General features: G+C 42.5%; 1 protein-coding gene across 2 annotated transcripts in view; it reads right to left on the bottom strand.

Annotated features, from left to right (window-relative positions):
* nell2a (neural EGFL like 2a) overlaps positions 1-22,663 on the bottom strand; it is a 102,762-nt gene extending 80,099 nt beyond the window's left edge. For both annotated transcript variants that reach the window (XM_021567998.2, XM_036952885.1), the window contains exons 1-5: positions 22,294-22,663; positions 21,855-21,983; positions 6,386-6,536; positions 2,837-3,010; positions 188-284 (exon numbers count right to left, since the gene is read on the bottom strand). In XM_021567998.2, the coding sequence (XP_021423673.2) occupies positions 188-284; positions 2,837-3,010; positions 6,386-6,536; positions 21,855-21,983; positions 22,294-22,342 (600 nt within the window). In that variant the 5' untranslated portion in view covers positions 22,343-22,663. The remainder of the gene's footprint in view (positions 1-187; positions 285-2,836; positions 3,011-6,385; positions 6,537-21,854; positions 21,984-22,293) is intronic.
* Between the last annotated feature and the right edge of the window lie 375 nt (positions 22,664-23,038).

Here is a 23,038-nt window from a genome sequence, read left to right as displayed (position 1 = left end):
GCCAAGGATGGGAAGTGGGTGTGGAGTACGTGGATTGTGGGAAAACAAGGTCCATGAGCCAACGCGCTTCATTTTCTCCTCAATGATTTGAATAATTTATCAAGCAGCATCATCCCCGTTTAGGACGCACCGTCAAACACAGGCCACCGTGAAGAGTTTTCAGCTTTACAAAACATGTCATGTTTACCTTGAAGAAGCCATGGGCGCTGTTCCTTTGTCCCAGCCAGAAAGCTGCGTCATCAGGTATGTCCATGAACGGGATCTCCACCACCCTCTCATAGATCCTACAAAGACAGAAAGACAGAAACAGGTCAAAACAACACAGCAAGAAATGATTACCGCTAATCATTAAACACAATTGCCAACTACACCACACCTTCTATTACTACTACCACAAAAACAATAATATTTGAATAAACGGAATAGTAATAATGCCCCTAACACTAAAAACACCCTGTTCTGTCATCTTACTTAGCCTCAGGGCTGGGCGATATGGCAAAAATATCATATCACAGATTTTTTCAAATTTTTGACCATATTTTATGTTTCTGAATAATACAAGTTCTACAGTGCCTTGCGAAAGTATTCGGCCCCCTTGAACTTTGCGACCTTTTGCGACATTTCAGGCTTCAAACATAAATATACAAAACTGTATTTTTTTGTGAAGAATCAACAACAAGTGGGACACAATCATGAAGTGGAACGACATTTATTGGATATTTCAAACTTTTTTAACAAATCAAAAACTGAAAAATTGGGCGTGCAAAATTATTCAGCACCCTTTACTTTCAGTGCAGCAAACTCTCTCCAGAAGTTCAGTGAGGATCTCTGAATGATCCAATGTTGACCTAAATGACTAATGATGATAAATACAATCCACCTGTGTGTAATCAAGTCTCTGTATAAATGCACCTGCACTGTGATAGTCTCAGAGGTCCGTTAAAAGCGCAGAGAGCATCATGAAGAACAAGGAACACACCAGGCAGGTCCGAGATACTGTTGTGAAGAAGTTTAAAGCCGGATTTGGATACAAAAATATTTCCCAAGCTTTAAACATCCCAAGGAGCACTGTGCAAGCGATAATATTGAAATGGAAGGAGTATCAGACCACTGCAAATCTACCAAGACCTGGCCGTCCTTCTAAACTTTCAGCTCATACAAGGAGAAGACTGATCAGAGATGCAGCCAAGAGGCCCATGATAAATCTGGATGAACTGCTGAGATCTACAGCTGAGGTGGGAGACTCTGTCCATAGGACAACAATCAGTCGTATATTGCACAAATCTGGCCTTTATGGAAGAGTGGCAAGAAGAAAGCCATTTCTTAAAGATATCCATAAAAAGTGTCGTTTAAAGTTTGCCACAAGCCACCTGGGAGACACACCAAACATGTGGAAGAAGGTGCTCTGGTCAGATGAAACCAAAATTGAACTTTTTGGCAACAATGCAAAATGTTATGTTTGGCGTAAAAGCAACACAGCTGAACACACCATCCCCACTGTCAAACATGGTGGTGGCAGCATCATGGTTTGGGCCAACTTTTCTTCAGCAGGGACAGGGAAGATGGTTAACATTGATGGGAAGATGGATGGAGCCAAATACAGGACCATTCTGGAAGAAAACCTGATGGAGTCTGCAAAAGACCTGAGACTGGGACGGAGATTTGTCTTCCAACAAGACAATGATCCAAAACATAAAGCAAAATCTACAATGGAATGGTTCAAAAATAAAGTCCAGACCTGAATCCAATCGAGAATCTGTGGAAAGAACTGAAAACTGCTGTTCACAAATGCTCTCCATCCAACCTCACTGAGCTCGAGCTGTTTTGCAAGGAGGAATGGGAAAAAATGTCAGTCTCTCGATGTGCAAAACTGATAGAGACATACCCCAAACGACTTACAGCTGTAATCGCAGCAAAAGGTGGCGCTACAAAGTATTAACTTAAGGGGGCTGAATAATTTTGCACGCCCAATTTTTAAGTTTTTGATTTGTTAAAAAAGTTTGAAATATCCAATAAATGTCGTTCCACTTCATGATTGTGTCCCACTTGTTGTTGATTCTTCACAAAAAAATACAGTTTTATATCTTTATGTTTGAAGCCTGAAATGTGGCAAAAGGTCGCAAAGTTCAAGGGGGCCGAATACTTTCGCAAGGCACTGTAAATATGCTTTATGGGCAGTGCATGGCAACAAATCAATTCTAAGTGGTTTTATTGGCCTTTCTCCATGCTGACTGTTTTACTGTTCAAACAAAAATAATAAAAGGACAAAACTAACTGTGAAGTATTCCTATTAGTAGAACGTTGCATAGGAATCAAACTCCTATTTTGTAGCCTCTCATTCAATTTCAGAATTCAGTTCCAGAATTTTCATAAATGTCTTAATATCGTGCACTAATTTGTTATCATTTACACATTGTGTCACATTTATTTTGTCTTAGTATGGCTCTATTTCATCAAACAAACATTTCCTTTATTAGAAGAATGCTTCTCCTCTTTGACTGACTCGGGTTGCACTTTTTACTTTCGCCACTAGGGGTAGTCAGATTTCTCTGGATCTATTTTGCACGCTTGCCCTCCCGAAGTTGTTGACTTGTGCTGGAAAGTTAGCTAGCAGTTCTCAACTTAGCAGTTGTTTTACAACAATAAAAACTGATGTTTTCCATAATTGTTTTGAGTCATTAAGGAATTATTTATTGCAAACAAATCAAACATTAAAATATTGTTATAGAAGGTAAAGTAAAAATCCTAAACGGACAATGAATGAACACTGATACTGATACTGGAATAAATGAAACTTGATTAGTTTCATTATTATGGCACTGTTTATGAAGCGTACCTGTTGCAGTCAACATGCAATATGATGTGGGAGGCGCTGACTGCCACAGAGACCTTGTGCCACTGTCCGTCTGCCAGGCTGTAGGGAAACACCTCAGTGTGGGCCTGCTGACCCTTGGTGCGGTAGTGGAGACGCACCTCACTGCGTTGCCCACTGCTCTCCAACTCCAGGAACCTGAATGGACAAGTGGACAAGGAATTGATTTAGACATACAGTACCAGTCAAAAGGTTTGGACAAACCTATTCATTCAAGGGTCTTTCTTTACTTTTACTATTTTTTACACTGTAGAATAATAGTGAAGTTGTCAAAACTATGAAATAACACATATGGAATCATGTAGTAACCAAAAAAGTGTTAAACAAATCAAATTATATTTAATATTTGAGAATCTTCAAAGTAGCCACCCTTTGCCTTGATGACAGCTTTTCACACTCTTAGCATTCTCTCAACCAGCTTCATGAGGTAGTCACCTGGAATGCATTTCAATTAAAAGGTGTGCCTTGTTAAAAGTTCATTTTCTTTCCTCCTTAATGCGTTTGAGCCAATCAGCTGTGTTGACAAAGTAGAGGTGGTATACAGAAGACAGCCTTATTTGGTAAAAGACCAAGTCCATATTATGGCAAGAACAACTCAAATAAGCAAAGAGAAATGACAGTCCATCATTACTTTAATTAAGACATGAAGGTCAGTCATGTCAAAATACTTTGAAAGTTTCTTCAAGTGCAGTCGCAAAACTCAACAAGTGCTATGATGAAACTGGCTCTCATGAGGACCGCCACAGGAAAGGAAGACCCAGAATTACCTCTGCTCTAGAGGATAAGTTCATCAGAGTTAACTACACCTCAGATTGCAACCCAAATAAATGCTTCACAGAGTACAAGTAATAGACACATCTCAAAATCAACTGTTCAGAAGAAACTGTATGAATCAGGCCTTCATGGTCGAATTGCTGCAAAGAAACCACTACTAAAGGACAAAAACACGAGCAATAGACAAAAGAAACACGAGCAATAGACATTAGACCGGTGGAAATCTGTCCTTTGGTCCAAATTTGAGATTTTTGGTTCCAACCGCTGTGTCTTTGTGAGATGCAGAGTAGGTGAACGGATGATCTCCACATGTGTGGTTCCCACCGGAGGAGAAGTTGTGATGGTGTGGGGGTGCTTTGCTGGTGACATTGTCTGTGTTATTTAGAATTCAAGGCACACTTAACCAGCATGGCTACCACAGCATTCTGCAGCAATACGCCATCCCAACTATTTTGCACTTAGTGATTTGATTTGTTTAACACTTTTTTGGTTATTACATGATTCCATATTTGTTATTGTGTCCAAACTTTTGACTGGAACTTTGAGTTTGTCTCGTGTGGAACCAGGAATAATGAGCAGATGGAATATGGAGAGGGGAATTGCTATTCGCACACACACACACACACACACACACACACACACACACACACACACACACACACACACACACACACACACACACACACACACACACACACACACACACACACACACACACACACACACACACACACACACACACATCCCTTTCTACCCAATTCAACATCTCTAACAGAGGTAAAAGGCAGTACAATAAAGGACTGACCACACCCATAGTTCTACAGACAGCTGAACAGTTCATCTTCATTCCCAGAATCCTTTCAGTAAAGTAGATCTCTCACCTCACACCCCATGGTGAAATATAACTGCCTCACCCTGTTTCAAAGAATCATGGTCTCTCTAGGTCTGATAACCCTTTCAAGATTCAATCTCAGGAATATGTGCAAGCTTAATGCTACTCGATGGCTGTTAATGAGAGCTTCAGTGAGCCACAACACCAAACACTAGTACAACCATGTGATGTGAGTGAGAGGAGTAAACTCATGGGGACATTGGTACATTGGTATTTCAGGAAACCCCTGCCTTCCATCTATCCAGTCCATAGAGATTCCCTATATGAAGTGACACTAATGGAAAGAGCTGCCCGAGTTGCCAATAAAGAGTCATCAGCTCTGGCTTTAAAGACAGAGATTTCTTTGGAGCTACTCGCTTCAAAGTATTATTCAAAAGAAAAACAACCACTTAGAAGAGGAACTGTACTGAAGAGGAACTGGAGTTGATTTATCTACAAACCGATATAACGAGTTATTCTGCCCCAGCCATGCACAATATACCAGCTGCACAAATCCAGTAACTCTGCCTGCCGGGATCACTCAGCAAACCATTTCTAAACCAAATGAAACAGTGAAGCGAGCCTGTAGCGTGCAGTGAACACACAGCCTGGATGGGCTTATCAGAGCTGGGGAAAGTCATTAACATTGCAGTGAGGTCTTTACTTTGCGCTGACTTTAATGTACACAGTTCAATCAACACATTATGTGGCATTCTGATTACCAGTCTGATCTGCTGGCTGCACAGCTAGCTAATGGAAAACAGATCAGCATGCTAACTAACTGGGAAGGGGAGGGAGGCTCATCACCTTTCTGTTCACAACCACAATGGGTTTGCTTTAGTGCTGCACTAGGAATAAAACGTGATCGTGTACACGGTCATTTCCTAAGTCTGGTCTTGTCATGATTTCCGCCGAAGTCGGTCCCTCTCCTTGTTCGGACGGTGTTCAGCGGTCGAAGTCACCAGCCTTCTAGCCATCACTGATCCATTTTTCATTTCCCATTGGTTTTGTCTTGTCTTCCTTCACACCTGGTTCCAATCCCATCAATTACATGTTGTGTATTTAACCGTCTGTTTCCCCTCATGTCCTTGTTGGAGATTGTTTGTTTGTATGTGATGTGCATGTATCATGTTGGTGTGTGACGGGTTTTGTGTATTTAACCGTCTGTTCCCCCTCATGTCCTTGTCGGAGATTGTTTGTTTGTATGTGATGTGCATGTATCATGTTGGTGTGTGACGGGTTTTGTGTATTTAACAGTCTGTTTCCCCTCATGTCCTTGTCGGAGATTGTTTGTTTGTATGTGATGTGCATGTATTATGTTGGTGTGTGTGACGGGTTTTGTTCCCACTTTTGTTATTTTGTACATTTAAGTTTTTGGAGTTGTATCAGTATTTATTAAACAACTCAGTTTTTACCAAGTTCATTCTCCTGCACCTGACTTCCCTGCCACCAACACGCACCCATTACAGGTCTGTTAGTACTGCAGGTATCAAATCAGTATTTTTTCCTTTTTTATTTATTTATTAGGACCCCCATTAGCCGACGCCAGTAGCGACAGCTAGTCTTACTGGGGTCCGACACATAACGGAAAATACATTAAAGACAAAATACTTTAAAATGTACATACATTTAAACAAATTAATGTGTGTGTGTGTATCAGTTACACAAAAACACAAACATACTGTATGTACCCTCAACACATTCTACACACAAATGACACTCCCATATTTTGAGAAGACTTCACTGCAAAGGTGAGCCATTCATACTCTGATCAGTGTGCTTTGTGAGATCTCTGACATTGGGTTCGGTGTGTATTGTGAGGACTCCAGCATTGTATTCAGTAAGTATTGTAAGGACTCTGGCCGTACCTCTGTTCAGAGTGGTGGATGGAGAGGATGACCCCAGAGTTGAGGTGCTCCTGTTTCAGGGTGACCAGCACGGTGAACTCAGTCCGGCCCCTCAACTTCTGGAGCATCCGCGCAGACACATCCTCAGGGGCCTTCACCTCCCTGGACGAACCTGGCAAAAGAACAAGTGGCAGTTTGATAATTAAAAAGACAATATTGTAGTAGCACTTGAGAATTCAACTACATTAGCATTATTAATTTACGCATTTCATTTCCATGTGTTTCCATTCATTAGAGGTTATCTATCATTGTTGCAGATTGGTTATCCTTGATATTATTACCTCATTGCATGTTACATACAGATGCAGAAACTTAATTTGACCAGTTTCTCCCACAGCAGGAAAATTATTTTGCAGCAACCGGAAATGTGAATTATTGTGTGGATTATAATTAATGGACATTTTTGGAGGGGTTGATACATGTTTCCTTAGGGCAAATCAATTCTGAAAGTGGAAATTACAAACTTTAGAAGCCTTTTTAAACCGTGAATACACTATACATTTGCATTTCCTGCTGTGCAGGACATTTCCTGCAACAACAGGGTGACCAGATTAAGATCCTACATCTAAGCAAAGAATGTTCATGATAGCTCAACCGTAATGCTATCTCAGATATGCCTCTTATTTCTGGCATAATGTGTATTAATGACAGGGAGACCGATGTTACTCTGTCACTGAAACTTTACAGCTTCGGAGCTGCACCTTTGGATTGCAGCTTTATCTGCCAGACGAGACAAATAATATATATATATATATATATATATATGTACAGTGCCTTGCGAAAGTATTCGGCCCCCTTGAACTTTGCGACCTTTTGCCACATTTCAGGCTTCAAACATAAAGATATAAAACTGTATTTGTTTGTGAAGAATCAACAACAAGTGGGACACAATCATGAAGTGGAACGACATTTATTGGATATTTCAAACTTTTTTAACAAATCAAAAACTGAAAAATTGGGCGTGCAAAATTATTCAGCACCCTTTACTTTCAGTGCAGCAAACTCTCTCCAGAAGTTCAGTGAGGATCTCTGAATGATCCAATGTTGACCTAAATGACTAATGATGATAAATACAATCCACCTGTGTGTAATCAAGTCTCCGTATAAATGCACCTGCACTGTGATAGTCTCAGAGGTCCGTTAAAAGCGCAGAGAGCATCATGAAGAACAAGGAACACACCAGGCAGGTCCGAGATACTGTTGTGAAGAAGTTTAAAGCCGGATTTGGATACAAAAAGATTTCCCAAGCTTTAAACATCCCAAGGAGCACTGTGCAAGCGATAATATTGAAATGGAAGGAGTATCAGACCACTGCAAATCTACCAAGACCTGGCCGTCCCTCTAAACTATCAGCTCATACAAGGAGAAGACTGATCAGAGATGCAGCCAAGAGGTCCATGATCACTCTGGATGAACTGCAGAGATCTACAGCTGAGGTGGGAGACTCTATCCATAGGACAACAATCAGTCGTATATTGCACAAATCTGGCCTTTATGGAAGAGTGGCAAGAAGAAAGCCATTTCTTAAAGATATCCATAAAAAGTGTTGTTTAAAGTTTGCCACAAGCCACCTGGGAGACACACCAAACATGTAGAAGAAGGTGCTCTGGTCAGATGAAACCAAAATGTAACTTTTTGGCAACAATGCAAAACGTTATGTTTGGCGTAAAAGCAACACAGCTCATCACCCTGAACACACCATCCCCACTGTCAAACATGGTGGTGGCAGCATCATGGTTTGGGCCTGCTTTTCTTCAGCAGGGACAGGGAAGATGGTTAAAATTGATGGGAAGATGGATGGAGCCAAATACAGGACCATTCTGGAAGAAAACCTGATGCAGTCTGCAAAAGACCTGAGACTGGGACGGAGATTTGTCTTCCAACAAGACAATGATCCAAAACATAAAGCAAAATCTACAATGGAATGGTTCAAAAATAAACATATCCAGGTGTTAGAATGGCCAAGTCAAAGTCCAGACCTGAATCCAATCGAGAATCTGTGGAAAGAACTGAAAACTGCTGTTCACAAATGCTCTCCATCCAACCTCACTGAGCTCGAGCTGTTTTGCAAGGAGGAATGGGAAAACATTTCAGTCTCTCGATGTGCAAAACTTATAGAGACATACCCCAAGCGACTTACAGCTGTAATCGCAGCAAAAGGTGGCGCTACAAAGTATTAACTTAAGGGGGCTGAATAATTTTGCACGCCCAATTTTTAAGTTTTTGATTTGTTAAAAACGTTTGAAATATCCAATAAATGTCGTTCCACTTCATGATTGTGTCCCACTTGTTGTTGATTCTTCACAAAAAAATACATAAGATATTTTATATCTTCATATTTGAAGCCTGAAATGTGGCAAAAGGTCGCAAAGTTCAAGGGGGCCGAATACTTTCGCAAGGCACTGTATATATATATATATATATATATATATATATATATATATATATATATATATATATATATATATAAAACACAGAGCCGCTGCGTTCTTCTTATTATTATTATTCACTTATATTGTAAGACATGGAAGTGAAGAAGAAGAACGCAGGGGCTCTGTGTGGTGAACACATATACATACTGTATATATATATATGTGTGTATGTATGTATGTATGTATATATATGTATATACATACATAACACAGAGCCGCTGCGTTCTTCTTCTTCTTCACTTCCATGTCTTTCTATCGATTTGTCTCGGCAGATAAAGCTGAAACCCGAAGGTGGAGCTCTGAAGCTGCCTGTCGGAGATTGATCAGAGGTTTTGAGGAGCTGAAATAGCCAGCTGTGTTCTGCTGTAATTTCAAGAGTGGATTGTTTCTTTTGCCTGTCTGTACCAACAACTGAGGCATCGTGAATTGTTTGTGGTTTGTTTAATTTTCCTGCATCCTACTGTCTTTATGTAAAGTTTCAGTGTCATTAATACACATTATGCCAGAAATAATGCATATATCTGAGATAGCATTACGGTTGAGCAAACATGAACATTCTTTGCTCCGATGTAGGATCTTAATCTGGTCACACTGTTGTTGAAGGAAATTTCCGGTGAAATGCAAAATGATATATATGTACACTGCATGACCAAGAGTATGTGGACACCTGGTTGTCAAATATGTCATTCCAAAATCACGGGCATTAATATGGAGTTGGTCCTCCTTTGCTGCTATAACAGCCTCCACTCTTCTGGGAAGGCTTTCCACTAGATGTTGGAACATTGCTGCGGGGACTTGCTGCGGGCACTGATGTTGGGTGATTAGGCCTGGCTTGCAGTCGGCATTCCAATTCATCCCAAATGTGTTTTATAGGGTTGAGGTCAGAGCTCTGCACAGGCCAGTCAAGTTCTTCTACACCGATCTCAACAAATCATTGCTGTACGGACCTCGCTTTTTGCACAGGGGCATTGTCATGCTGAAACAGGTAAGGGCCTTCCCCAAACTGTTGCCACATTTGGAAGCCCAGAATCGTCTATAATGTCATTGTATGCTGTAGCGTTAAGATTTCCCTTCACTGGAATTAAGGGGCCTAGCCCAAACCATGAAAACATCACCAGACCATTATTCCTCCTCCACCAAACTTTACAGACGGCACTAAGAATTGGGGCAGGTAGCGTTCTCCTTCACCAGATGGTGAAGTGTGATTCATCACTCCAGAGAACGCATTTCTACTGCAACAGAATCCAATGGCTGCGAGCTTTACACCACTCCAGCAGACGCTTGGCATTGTGCATGGTGATCTGCATGGCTACCGCAGTATTCTGCTGCAAAATGCCATCCCATCTGGTTTACACTTAGTGGGACTATCATTTGTTTTTCAACAGGACAATGACCAAACATACCTCCAGGCTGTGTAAGGGCTATTTGACCAAGAAGGAGAGTGATGGAGTGCTGCATCAGATGACCTGGCCTCCACAATCACCCGACCTCAACCCAATTGAGATGATTTGGGATGAGTTGGACCGCAGAGTGAAGAAAAAGCAGCCATCAAGTGCTTAGCATATGTGGGAACTCCTTCAAGACGGTTGGAAAAGCATTCCAGGTGAAGTTGGTTGAGAGAATGCCAAGAGTGTGCAACACTGTCATGAAGGCAAAGGGTAGCTACTTTGAAGAATCTAAATCTAAAATCAATTTTGATTTGTTTAACAATTTTTTGGTTACTACATGATTCCATATGTGTTATTTCATAGTTTTGATGTTAGCACTATTTTTTGACAATGTAGAAAATAGTAAAAATAAACCCTTGAATGAGTAAGTGTGTCCAAACTTTTGACTGGTACTGTATATATACAGTATATTACATATTATTTTCAGATCTCTGTGTAGCCTAGCTAGTCTTCTGTAGCTAGTCTTCAGTTCTCCAGTCCCACCAGTGTGCCACCCTCTCCCCTGACTTTTCCCAAACGTCTATGCTACTTTAATGGAAGCATCAATAAATGATGACATTCTCAGAAGCGATCACATCAAAGGGTTCACTCCCAGCCAGGGGACGCATGCAGGATGGCATTCTTTAGCACTACGGGAAGCTAAGCTAGCATCGCTGCCTCTCCTCAGCGCATAAACATTTAACTTCCAGCTGGTGGGAGTAGACAATTAACACAATGCAATCTGCAAACACTACCAAGGCCACGATGAAGCCTGGCACTGTGCAGGGAGAGCATGTAGAGTAGTCGACGATGCGTGTGATAGGAGACAAGCACGTTATACAGTCTTCAGGGAAGGAGTGTAACGTGTGCTGCTAGCATTAGCATCTGTCGGATGCTGGCTAGGCTACTCCATGGGGAGGCCATGTTTTGAGTCGTTTCTGTCAACAACAAAAAAGGTTGTCTGGTTTTTAGGTCCACTAGACAGATGCAACGCTAGACTGCGTCCTCTCACCACAGCTGGTGTCATTAAAGTGTCATTGGCTGAGGTGGGACAGATGCAACGGTGACATGTACCAGATTAGTCTGCCCAGCAGTAACCTGATGGTAGCAACAGAAAGCCTCTGAATGAATAATTAAATCTAAGTGGCCACTCTTCATAATAATGTAGGACATTGGGGGAAATTATTAATGCCTTGAGGTGTCTTAGTGGACTACCTCATTGAATCGTAATTACAGATCAAATAGGGTGACGCATAATGGTTTAGTGACTTTTCCCTACAACAGAAATACAATGAGCCATTTGTCAGATTTGAAAAACAAAACTGAACCCAAGCAAAAGGCTCTGGCCCGCAGATGGTACAGTGCTGTGCTTGTCAGTCACGTGCCAGACCTCAGCATGGCGGGTGTGACAGACCAAGAAAAGGGTACCACACTGATATCTCAATCCCAGGCACAATGGAGGGGCAGAATGAAGGTGAGGTTGGGGACAGTTTGGGCCGAGGGGCCGAGGGACTGAGTCCGGTGTTCCACAGCAAGCCAACAGCCTGTGATCTGGTGGTAACCTCTCCTCTTCAGAACACATCCTGCTTCCCCATGGGGGGTGGGGAGTGTCAAATGGGGGGAGGGACTGGTTGGGAGGATGGGGTAGGGTGGGGCTTTAGGGAGCTAGATGGACCCCTCTCTCAGACTTACTGATGAGCACGGCTGTGTTTGGAGACGCCTGCATCAAAAGCATAGAGATAGGACCTCTGCGTCGGTACTGCTCACTCAGGGCATAAGATTAGCCCCAGACAGTACCCTACCAGTAACCCTCCCAAAAACCCTCCACATGAAAGAGGAGTGGATGAAAGGGCCAGATTCCCCCGCTCTCTGCCAAATCAATACCCTAGGCCCCATCCCCATGCACTGCACTGCAAGGCAGGAGCCATCAGAAGCCATCAGTCGATTAGGTATTGGCAGGCGCCTGCATGGGGCGACCACCTGCGTTTAATGACCACTCTAACATGGGCAAAACAGACATTAAGTAGCCTGGAAAGGAACATCCGTGTTATACCTTATCTCACATCGGCATCGCTTTCAATGCTATCATTGAACTAACGGACACAGATTAATTAAGGGGGAAAAACACTCATTTTCAGGCATCAAGGAATGCATTGACAAAGTGAGAAGTTCAAAGCATCAGGCTCAGAGAGGGTTCCTGGAAAGCAGAGCTTTGTGGTAGCCTAGCCAGCACACTAATGTTATCTGCAGAATGTATCCAGCTTTAATGGTTTCACACCAGGTGATTGACTCTAATCTGTAACTGAGTAATGCTACTTTTTTCTATCAGTCTGAACTCCAAGTTTGTGCACAACGGTGAATGCTCCCCTCCAATTGTATAAGAAATATTATTATTATGAGGCTAATCAAATCCCATTTTATTCGTCACATACTTCGTAAACAACAAGTGTCTACTTACTTTACGTGCCCTTCCCAATACACAATGACTAATGATAACTCGGCTATATACACAGGGTACCTGTACTGAGTCGATCTCCGATCTACAGGGGTGCGTGAGGTTGATACGTACATATAGCTAGGGGTAAAGTGACTAGGCAACAGGACAGATAATAAACAGTAGCAGCAGGGCATGTGATGAGTCAAAAGAGTTAGTGCAAAAAGGGTCAATGCAGATAGTCTGGGTAGCTATTTGGTTAACTATTTAGAAACGCATGGGGGTAATGCCAATGTAATCAATGGTTCATCATTTGGAACAGGTGCCTTTAGAGCTCCAAACCTGGCCTAACTATCACACAATCCTTTCACACTGCTCACATATCTTCCAGTATTTTCAGAATGAACTCCTACATGTACACCGTACACTGTGACTCCTTAAGTGTACACTGTACAGGGATGTAAACAGCCTCTCAAGGACAAGATTCATTTTTTTTTTTTTTTACCTTTATTTAACTAGGCAAGTCAGTTAAGAACAAATTCTTATTTTCAATGACGGCCTAGGAACAGTGGGTTAACTGCCTGTTCAGGGGCAGAACGACAGATTTGTACCTTGTCAGCTCGGGGGTGACAGCTCGGTTACTAGTCCAACACTCTAACCACTAGGCTACCCTGCCGCTAACCACTAGGCTACCCTGCCGCTAACCACTAGGCTACCCTGCCGCTAACCACTAGGCTACCCTGCCTCTAACCACTAGGCTACCCTGCCGCTAACCACTAGGCTACCCTGCCGCTAACCACTAGGCTACCCTGCCGCTAACCACTAGGCTACCCTGCCGCTAACCACTAGGCTTTCCATAAGAGTTGCACGGGCCCTAATTTACAATGATGAAGATGCCTGACTTGACCCAGAACAGAGGCCAACAATAATAGCAAGTTAAAGATCACAGCTAGGGATGCACGATATATCGGTGAGCATATCGGAATCGTACGATATTAGCTAAAAATGCCGGCATCGGCCCAATGTCTAATTTAACGCTGATGTGCAAAACTGTCAAAGCTGACGTGCATACCTACAGTGCCTTGCGAAAGTATTCGGCCCCCTTGAACTTTGCGACCTTTTGCCACATTTCAGGCTTCAAACATAAAGATATAAAACTGTATTTGTTTGTGAAGAATCAACAACAAGTGGGACACAATCATGAAGTGGAACGACATTTATTGGATATTTCAAACTTTTTTAACAAATCAAAAACTGAAAAATTGGGCGTGCAAAATTATTCAGCCCCCTTAAGTTAATACTTTGTAGCGCCACCTTTTGCTGCGATTACAGCTGTAAGTCGCTTGGGGTATGTCTCTATCAGTTTTGCACATCGAGAGACTGACATTTTTTCCCATTCCTCCTTGCAAAACAGCTCGAGCTCAGTGAGGTTGGATGGAGAGCATTTGTGAACAGCAGTTTTCAGATCTTTCCACAGATTCTCGATTGGATTCAGGTCTGGACTTTGACTTGGCCATTCTAACACCTGGATATGTTTATTTTTTAACCATTCCATTGTATATTTTGCTTTATGTTTTGGATCATTGTCTTGTTGGAAAACAAATCTCCGTCCCAGTCTCAGGTCTTTTGCAGACTCCATCAGGTTTTCTTCCAGAATGGTCCTGTATTTGGCTCCATCCATCTTCCCATCAATGTTAACCATCTTCCCTGTCCCTGCTGAAGAAAAGCAGGCCCAAACCATGATGCTGCCACCACCATGTTTGACAGTGGGGATGGTGTGTTCAGCTGTGTTGCTTTTACGCCAAACATAACGTTTTGCATTGTTGCCAAAAAGTTCAATTTTGGTTTCATCTGACCAGAGCACCTTCTTCCACATGTTTGGTGTGTCTCCCAGATGGCTTGTGGCAAACTTTAAACAACACTTTTTATGGATATCTTTAAGAAATGGCTTTCTTCTTGCCACTCTTCCATAAAGGCCAGATTTGTGCAATATACGACTGATTGTTGTCCTATGGACAGAGTCTCCCACCTCAGCTGTAGATCTCTGCAGTTCATCCAGAGTGATCCTCTTGGGCCTCTTGGCTGCATCTCTGATCAGTCTTCTCCTTGTATGAGCTGAAAGTTTAGAGGGACGGCCAGGTCTTGGTAGATTTGCAGTGGTCTGATACTCCTTCCATTTCAATATTATCGCTTGCACAGTGCTCCTTGGGATGTTTAAAGCTTGGGAAATCTTTTTGTATCCAAATCCGGCTTTAAACTTCTTCACAACAGTATCTCGGACCTGCCTGGTGTGTTCCTTGTTCTTCATGCGCTTTTGACGGACCTCTGAGATTATCACAGTGCAGGTGCATTTATACGGAGACTTGATTACACACAGGTGGATTGTATTTATCATCATTAGTCATTTAGGTCAACATTGGATCATTCAGAGATCCTCACTGAACTTCTGGAGAGAGTTTGCTGCACTGAAAGTAAAGGGGCTGAATAATTTTGCACGCCCAATTTTTCAGTTTTTGATTTGTTAAAAAAGTTTGAAATATCCAATAAATGTCATTCCACTTCATGATTGTGTCCCACTTGTTGTTGATTCTTCACAAAAAAATACAGTTTTATATCTTTATGTTTGAAGCCTGAAATGTGGCAAAAGGTCGCAAAGTTCAAGGGGGCCGAATACTTTCGCAAGGCACTGTATATAACGTAGGTAGATGACGTGCATACCTATATAACGTAGGCAGATGACGTGCATACCTATATAACGTAGGTAGATGACGTGCATACCTATGTAACGTAGGTAGATGACGTGCATACCTATGTAACGTAGGTAGATGACGTGCATACCTATATAACGTAGGTAGATGACGTGCATACCTATGTAACGTAGGTAGATGACGTGCATACCTATATAACGTAGGTAGATGACGTGCATACCTATATAACGTAGGTAGATGACGTGCATACCTATATAACGTAGGTAGATGACGTAATGATGCCACTAAAAATACAGTACTACACAGAACAAAAGCAGAAAAATACTAAGCGCACACTTCCAACAACTAAACCAGTTCAAGTTCAGCGGTCATTTGAAAGAGTATGAACATTTCAGCGAGACAACTCAAAGGTAAAATCCATTAACGCCAAGATAATGGAATTCATTGCCCTTGACAATCAACTGTCCTCTGTCGTGGATGATGTTGGCTTTCGCCGACTGGTTGAGCCCGGTACACACTATTTTTCAGATGTTGCCCTACCAGAGTTACACAGTATTGTTGAAATGTACATCTATGAGCCACTTGCTATGGGTGTTACTGCTATTAGCTTCACGACTGACATTTTGAACAGCGATGTGAGCATGCTGAGTCTGACAGCACAGTGGGTGGATGAGGATTTTGTACTGAGGAAAGACGTATTGCATGCTCAGGAATGTGCTGGTTCTCATACCGCTGCTACCATTTCAATGGCAATTGAGAACATGTTAGAAACTTGGCTTGGAAACATGAACACACTCCTAGCGCCATTCGAACAACTGACTCAAGAAATAAGTTAATCAACTGCAACTGTAGCAGATGTGATACCCTCTGTCATGGTATTGAAACGCCTGCTCAACAAAACTGCTGACAGAGACCGTGGGTTTAAAACTTACAAAAGTACTCGAGGCTGTGAACAAGCAATTTGGTGGCATTCTCTCTGAGCCTCTTTACTGTGTCGCCACCATGCTTGATACTAGGTACGAGGACCACTACTTCGATGCAGACAAGAAACAGGGTTTACGTGAAATGTTACATACACAGCTGGAAAAGATGAAAATGGACACAGTGACTGTGCTCACCGAGGAAGAGAGGCCACGGTTGAAACTTCACTGCTTGACATGTATGATGAAATCCTTGTTGAGAATTAAACGACTAAACAAATGAACAACCAAACAGCACAGCAAGTAAGTGAAATAAGTAGGTTTTGATTATGCTTTACTGGTAATGGGGACATACGTGAACGCCAACAAAATAACATTTTGGTCAGTGGTGTGTGTGTAACCTTTAACTAGGCAAGTCAGTTAAGAACAAATTCTTATTTACAATGACGGCCTCCCCCGGGCCAAACACGGACAATGCTGGGCCAATTGTGCGCCGCCCTATGGGACTCCCAATCACGGCCGGATGTGATACAACGAGGATTCGAACCAGGGATTGTAGTGATGCTTCTTGCACTGAGATGCAGTGCCGTAGACCGCTGCGTCCATGTGTGTGTGTTAACTATTTAATTGTACTAGAATGCTTAAAAAGACGCTAAATGTTAAATATCGGTTATCAGAATTGTGTTTTTTTGGCAAGAAAAATATTGGATATCGGTATCGGCCAAAAATGTCAAATCGATGCATCACTAATCACAGCGATGTTTTGATCTAAATAATGAGGATAGTGTTAACTTTATCAAATGGACTACTGGAACAAAATAGCACTGGCCACGTATTTAAAACAACTCCTCTCTAACATTTCACAAATATGCAATCTCTTCAGCTCTCAAAATTTAACCATGCATAAAATATGTTTAGCACAGAATGACCAAGTGGGACCAGTCAGTCCAAACATCTAAAAATCCCCAAACAAAGAGAACAAATAAGGAAATATACCACAGATAAAGATATAGCAGATAAATACATTCCTGCCTCACTCAACATTGCGTAACACCGCCAGTTAGAAAATGACATAGAATTTTCCCCAAACACTCTTTGTTTTAAACATTGGAGGTGAGGCTGAGGTATCTGTGTGGGAGGGTTGGATCCGAGAACGTCTCTTTTGGGAGATAACAGTAATAATAAACTCAACAGCAACTCCAAACCCTCCATTACCCCCCTTTGGCTAGCAAGCGTCTAACTGAATAATCCAATACCAGCGCCGGCTCCGGCCGGCTCAGGCAATCTGCATTCGGAAGATGGTCTATCCCTCTACTGTGTGTCCGCTCTACTGGAACAAACACTAAACTGAGCCAAGGGCACCTCCAGGACTGCTGGGGCAGCACTGTCTCCAAAACTCTCTGATCGACTCTGCACTGCCGTCAGTCCGCCAGCCACTGACTGTCTGACATTCAGAGTCTTTGAGCTGGTGTCAGCCAGCCACCAGTCCTTTATCTATGTAAATGTATGGTGTATGGTGGCCCGGAGGTGACAGAAATAACCCCCAACCACCATCAGCACTTCTGGAACAAAGGATCAGGTTGGCTTGACAGGGCTAAAAACACCTTGATTTGTGGGCCAAGTTACTGTCACAAGTCCTTCCACATAGAAACAGTCAGATGCGAATGCTGTGTTTCTGCCGGAATAGCTTTAGTAGCTGTCTGTAGCCCCAGAGGTTAGCCTATTAGATGCCTCCTGTTTGGTTGGTAGACACATACACACACACACAGAGAGAGACAAAGACACACACAGGGAGTGCTGCTCTATAATAAATGAGTCTCTTCCATCCCACAAGAACTAATGCCTCTCTGACACAGCTCTGGCTGGCTGGTGACACAAAAGCATCACACGGCACGCAAGGCTCTGGGTTCACGCGCATGCAGCATTGTGGATAGGACATCGCTCGCTGACCGCTTACTGTCGTGACCATGGCAGGCTGCTTTTCCAGCATCAGTTACTGTAGTAAGACTGTGTCCAATAGGAGTTCAGTGCTGTTTGTGGGTGTGCTTCGTATGTACCACATAGGGATCTACTCTGAACCCTATTTTAATCATGAAGATGTCGTGTTTGCAACCAAAACATAGGATGAACAAAGTTCCTTCTGCAGGGTGCCACCTGCCCCAATTAGGTGTGACTGATATAACCAGGGGCATTCCTTCCACCAGCTTTACCATACCAGTCCCTGAGGCATGCCTCTCTATGTGAACTGCGCTTTGCTGTACTGCTGACATATACCTTCAAAGATGATCCGCTGCAGGGGGGGGGGTCGTTCTAAAATGCAATCCCATCCTCCCTCTCTCTCTCTCTCTCTCTCTCTCTCTCTCTCTCTCTCTCTCTCTCTCTCCCTCTCTCTCTCTCTCTCTCTCTCTCTCTCTCTCTCTCTCTCTCTCCCTCTCTCTCTCTCTCTCTCTCTCTCTCTCTCTCTCTCTCTCTCGCTCTCTCTCACACAAACACACGTGCATGCAAGCTAGCACACACACATTCCCTATCTTCCTCCCCTCCTTTACCACCTCCAGAATCCTCTCTTCTCCTCGCCTTCGCCCACCTCCTAGAGATACCAGCCATCCCCATGGGCAGGCAGGCAGAGAAACAGGCAGCCACAGCCCTGTATACATTCAGATTGGTTTCTAATGAGCGTAGGAATGACCCCATGCAGCCATGTTAGCCGAGCCAGAGCCACACATCTGGATTACAGTCTATCAGCCCCAATCAGACAGACAGCTCTATATCCAGTGAATACACTACAGAGGCCAGAAGGTTTGGCTGCCGCTCCGCACCGCGCCTCCACCCAGCATCACTTACTTAACAGAGACATCCTAAATGAATGATGTCAGCAGGCAGAAGCAGCCATAAATAAGGCAGCGCTTTCCTTTCTGCTGGGTGGGTAATTGAATGTGCTTAAACTCTGCTCAAAGGTAATCCAGAGAAATAAGGGCTGTATTGACAGAGGCACACTGAAGAATGTACGGGGGAGTCTGAGTCATGTTTCCATTTTGTGACACCAATGGCGAACTGGAGGAGAGAGGGTGGCATAGTAGAGGATGGGACGTTACAAAGAGGAGAAGGGGCTCTAGCTGCAGACATTGATGCACTGTGCGTAAATGTGCTGGCAGGGTCATGGTTAGAAGGGATACAGCTTTTGTCAAATGAACCCTTTTCCTAACCTTAACCTAATTCTCCTAACCTGCTACGTTAATTCTCCTAACATGATGAATACGTTATCCTAACCTGCTACGAAAAGTCAAATCTGATGTGAATTTGACAAAAGCAGGATCCCTTTAAGCCATGACCCGCTGGGCAGGGCTACAGAGCAGTAGATTTAAATGAGAGGATAGACATGAGGTATGTGTAGTAGACGGATTTGGAAATGAGGTATTCCTATAACATCAATGTTCATCCTTTTAGTATTGGATGATATGCTATAAGATGCCAAAGGTTCCTTTTGAAGGCATAACTCCACATTTTGTAGACATTGATCTGGATGCATAGAGCTGTATCTGTTGATGTGTACGTACGGGTTGATATTCTTCTCCAGAGAACTTTACCATGGAAACACCTATGGGTGAATCCATTTTGAATTCAATCATTTTTTTGACAGCATTCCTTTTGATTTAAGGAATTCTTTCCATGTATGTTTGCACATGGTAGAAGTGGCCAGAAAGGGACCTTTTGGAGCCGAATGCCAAAACCTTCAGAAGATAAAGGTGTTCAATGTTGACCCATTATGCATTCCCCACCATCCATGTTTTTGCCACTGGAAAATATAAACGGCTGAGTTCGATGTCATTTAAAAGCTTTTTAAAAAGTGTTGTCAAACGATTTGATTATTTCTTGATATTTTTTTGTATTTTTTATAAAAAATAAACATTCAATGTCAATTATCTAAAAACGCGTAAACTCTGATTTTTTTTGTTGTTGTAGCTTCGACCCTATTTGACATCATCAGAGGTTTCTGTGTTGAACGCTCTTGAACACGGGTTGGGTGTCATTTCAAGCATAGAAACATATTTCACCTATCCCTTCAGACTACTGCAATTTAGCTGGTACACCATTGAAATGTAAATTTGACTGAAATTGTACTGTAACTTCGAATTACGACCACAAATATGACAGCAAATGATCTATTGGGGGATTGACAGTATAATTTAAAACAACAGATATTCCCATTCAAGTCAACATTCTATGACGTGTGGATCTACAATCATCTTTGTGGTACCACTTGAAAGTTGACATTTCAAATGTATTCCCATTTTAGTACATTTATCAGCCAAAACATGACACCCACCCTGTGCTGAAGAGCATGTTTTGTCTCAACCGAGGGCGGACACAACACAAACACCTTAGATGATGTAAAACAGGGGCTAAGCTACAACATACGTGAATATGACAACAATGGGAGTTAGTGCGTTTTTAGATAATTAGCAACAACACCCCTGGTGGGTCAAAAAATGGGTCAAATTTGTGTGCCTTTACATCTTAACTGCTTTGGCATTCAGGTCCAAAAAGTCACTTTCTTAGCACTTCTACAATGGCCAAATGGGTATGGAAGGTTTTGTTCGAAACAAAATAGGTGCTGTCAAAAAGTGATTGAATTCAAATGGATTTACCCTCATTTAAAATGATGTATTATTTAGTGCTATTTTAAAAGGTGCGAGGGCAGAGCAGTAAAACCTACAACTAGAGCGCGACACCAGCAGAACTCCTGTGACAAACGGCATTTCTCTGTCCAACACGCCACCACTTTGCCAGTCAGATGATCAAGAATAGCATGTTAAGACGGGACAAACGTGGAGATTGCTTCTAGTGATATTCTTACTAATGGCTCCTATCTCTGACAAACTAATACAGGTTCAGACTAGACAACCCATAATCAAATCAAATATAATCAAATATACTTCAGACACCGGGGGATCATTGAAGGACCAGTCTGACTAGGGTCCATAGAGCGGCCAATTCACCGTCGTCCACGCTCCATACATCTCCACGAGCCCGGGGTGTTGTTGCTGACTAATCTCATTATGCCGTCTTTCCATCATTATTTGCATGTCTGTGTCTGCCCCGATCTGTGTCACCCCCCCCCCCCCCCCCCCCCCCCTCTCTCTCTCTCTATTATGGGAACCATTGCCTTTGTTATGGGCAGGTGGCATCCTGGGCCCCTGGCCTAACTCAAAGAGAAAATGACAACACAACGCTACTGTATGTCAAAAGAGATGGTTGTGCAAACAGGTTGTATTGTGGAGAAGATGCATAAATTGAATGGTTAATTTTTTTGTGAGAGCTTCTAAGAGCATCAATGCCCATTTACCATTAGTCAATCTAATATTATATAGTACAAAACAAGTGTTTTCCCTTAACATGTTTGATGAGTTTGGAATTCATTCTTAAGAAGAAAAAACTGCAAACAATCATTGTTGCCCTGTCTCCTTCAGCCCAACACAGCATATTGGATGTCTTTATGGCAGCATTTTACCTTGAAAGTGGAACGCCCGAGACTCGCTGTGAAAGCCCTGGACTTGAGTAACTCCATCAAAACCCTCTCCAAGCGTCAATTCATCGAACACGTTGATGCGTAGAGCAGGATCAACCCCGAAACCTAAAACTTATTGATAGAAAAACAAACACAATAGGCTACGCATGAAGGACAAAATTCATAGCATATTCCGTGACCTGTCCTGAAAGGTTATTGATGCTGGGTAGATGCGCATCTAAGTGTTCAGAAATATATCTGACATTTACAACTGCAATTTTTAATAATAGCTGAAAGTGGATAGGAAAACAGTAAATTACACGACAATGACAACCCAGTTAGATGATAGCCTACAATCATGTATGTTGTAAAGTGGGTGTCTCAAGTCGTTGACATTAATTAGCTACGAGACATTATGATCAATGGCAAATGTGTGTCCTACCTGAGGTGACGCAGAATAAACCGAGGACAAGAAATAGTTTTAATCCCATTGTGAATCAAAATTAGTCCATGTTTTGTCCACTTCCAAGAGGCAGTACTGTTCAATCCAACGATGTCACAACAGCTCAGTAGCCTTTTACAAATCCCACATTTGTGATAACCGGATCACCAAGAGATATTATTCCATTCAGTGCGAGCTACTTTATACAGGTATGTTATACTACTGGCATCGGTCAGTCGGCGACACAGGTGGGTAGGCAATAGAGGTTGTAACAAAGCAATCTTCCCAGTCCCTGAAACGCTCCTCTGTTCAGCAGTCTGCACGAGTGCGACAGAGGAGAGGAGAGGAGAGAGACGGTACCCGCTTTCAGGGTGTGAAGGAAAGCAGAACGAAGCGAATGGATCAATAAACCCCCTTGTGGTCTTGGTTGAAAATGCCTTGATAATCCCAAACGCGCACTGAAATACTGTAGTCGTTATTCACAGTATACAAAACATTAACAAGAACACCAAACAAACACTGTATAGCCTCAAAACATAGTGAAATCTATAATTTTTATATCATGGATGGTTGGTCCTTGTATCTAATGTACTATGACTTTGATTGTGGTAACATTTCTCCAGCCCTATACCTCAGTTTTTTACCAAACAAAGTGGTGTGCTGTCGCATTGTTATGGTTTCAACTGCGGATAGCCCCTTTAATGACAGGGATACTTGTTGTGTGTGTTGATTCCTCCATCAATCC

The sequence above is a fragment of the Oncorhynchus mykiss genome, chromosome 2, assembly GCF_013265735.2.
Source record: "Oncorhynchus mykiss isolate Arlee chromosome 2, USDA_OmykA_1.1, whole genome shotgun sequence".
NCBI classification, from domain to species: Eukaryota; Metazoa; Chordata; class Actinopteri; order Salmoniformes; family Salmonidae; genus Oncorhynchus; species Oncorhynchus mykiss.
The sequence above is the reverse complement of the archived record's forward strand: the minus strand, read 5'-3'. Positions and strand labels throughout refer to the sequence as shown.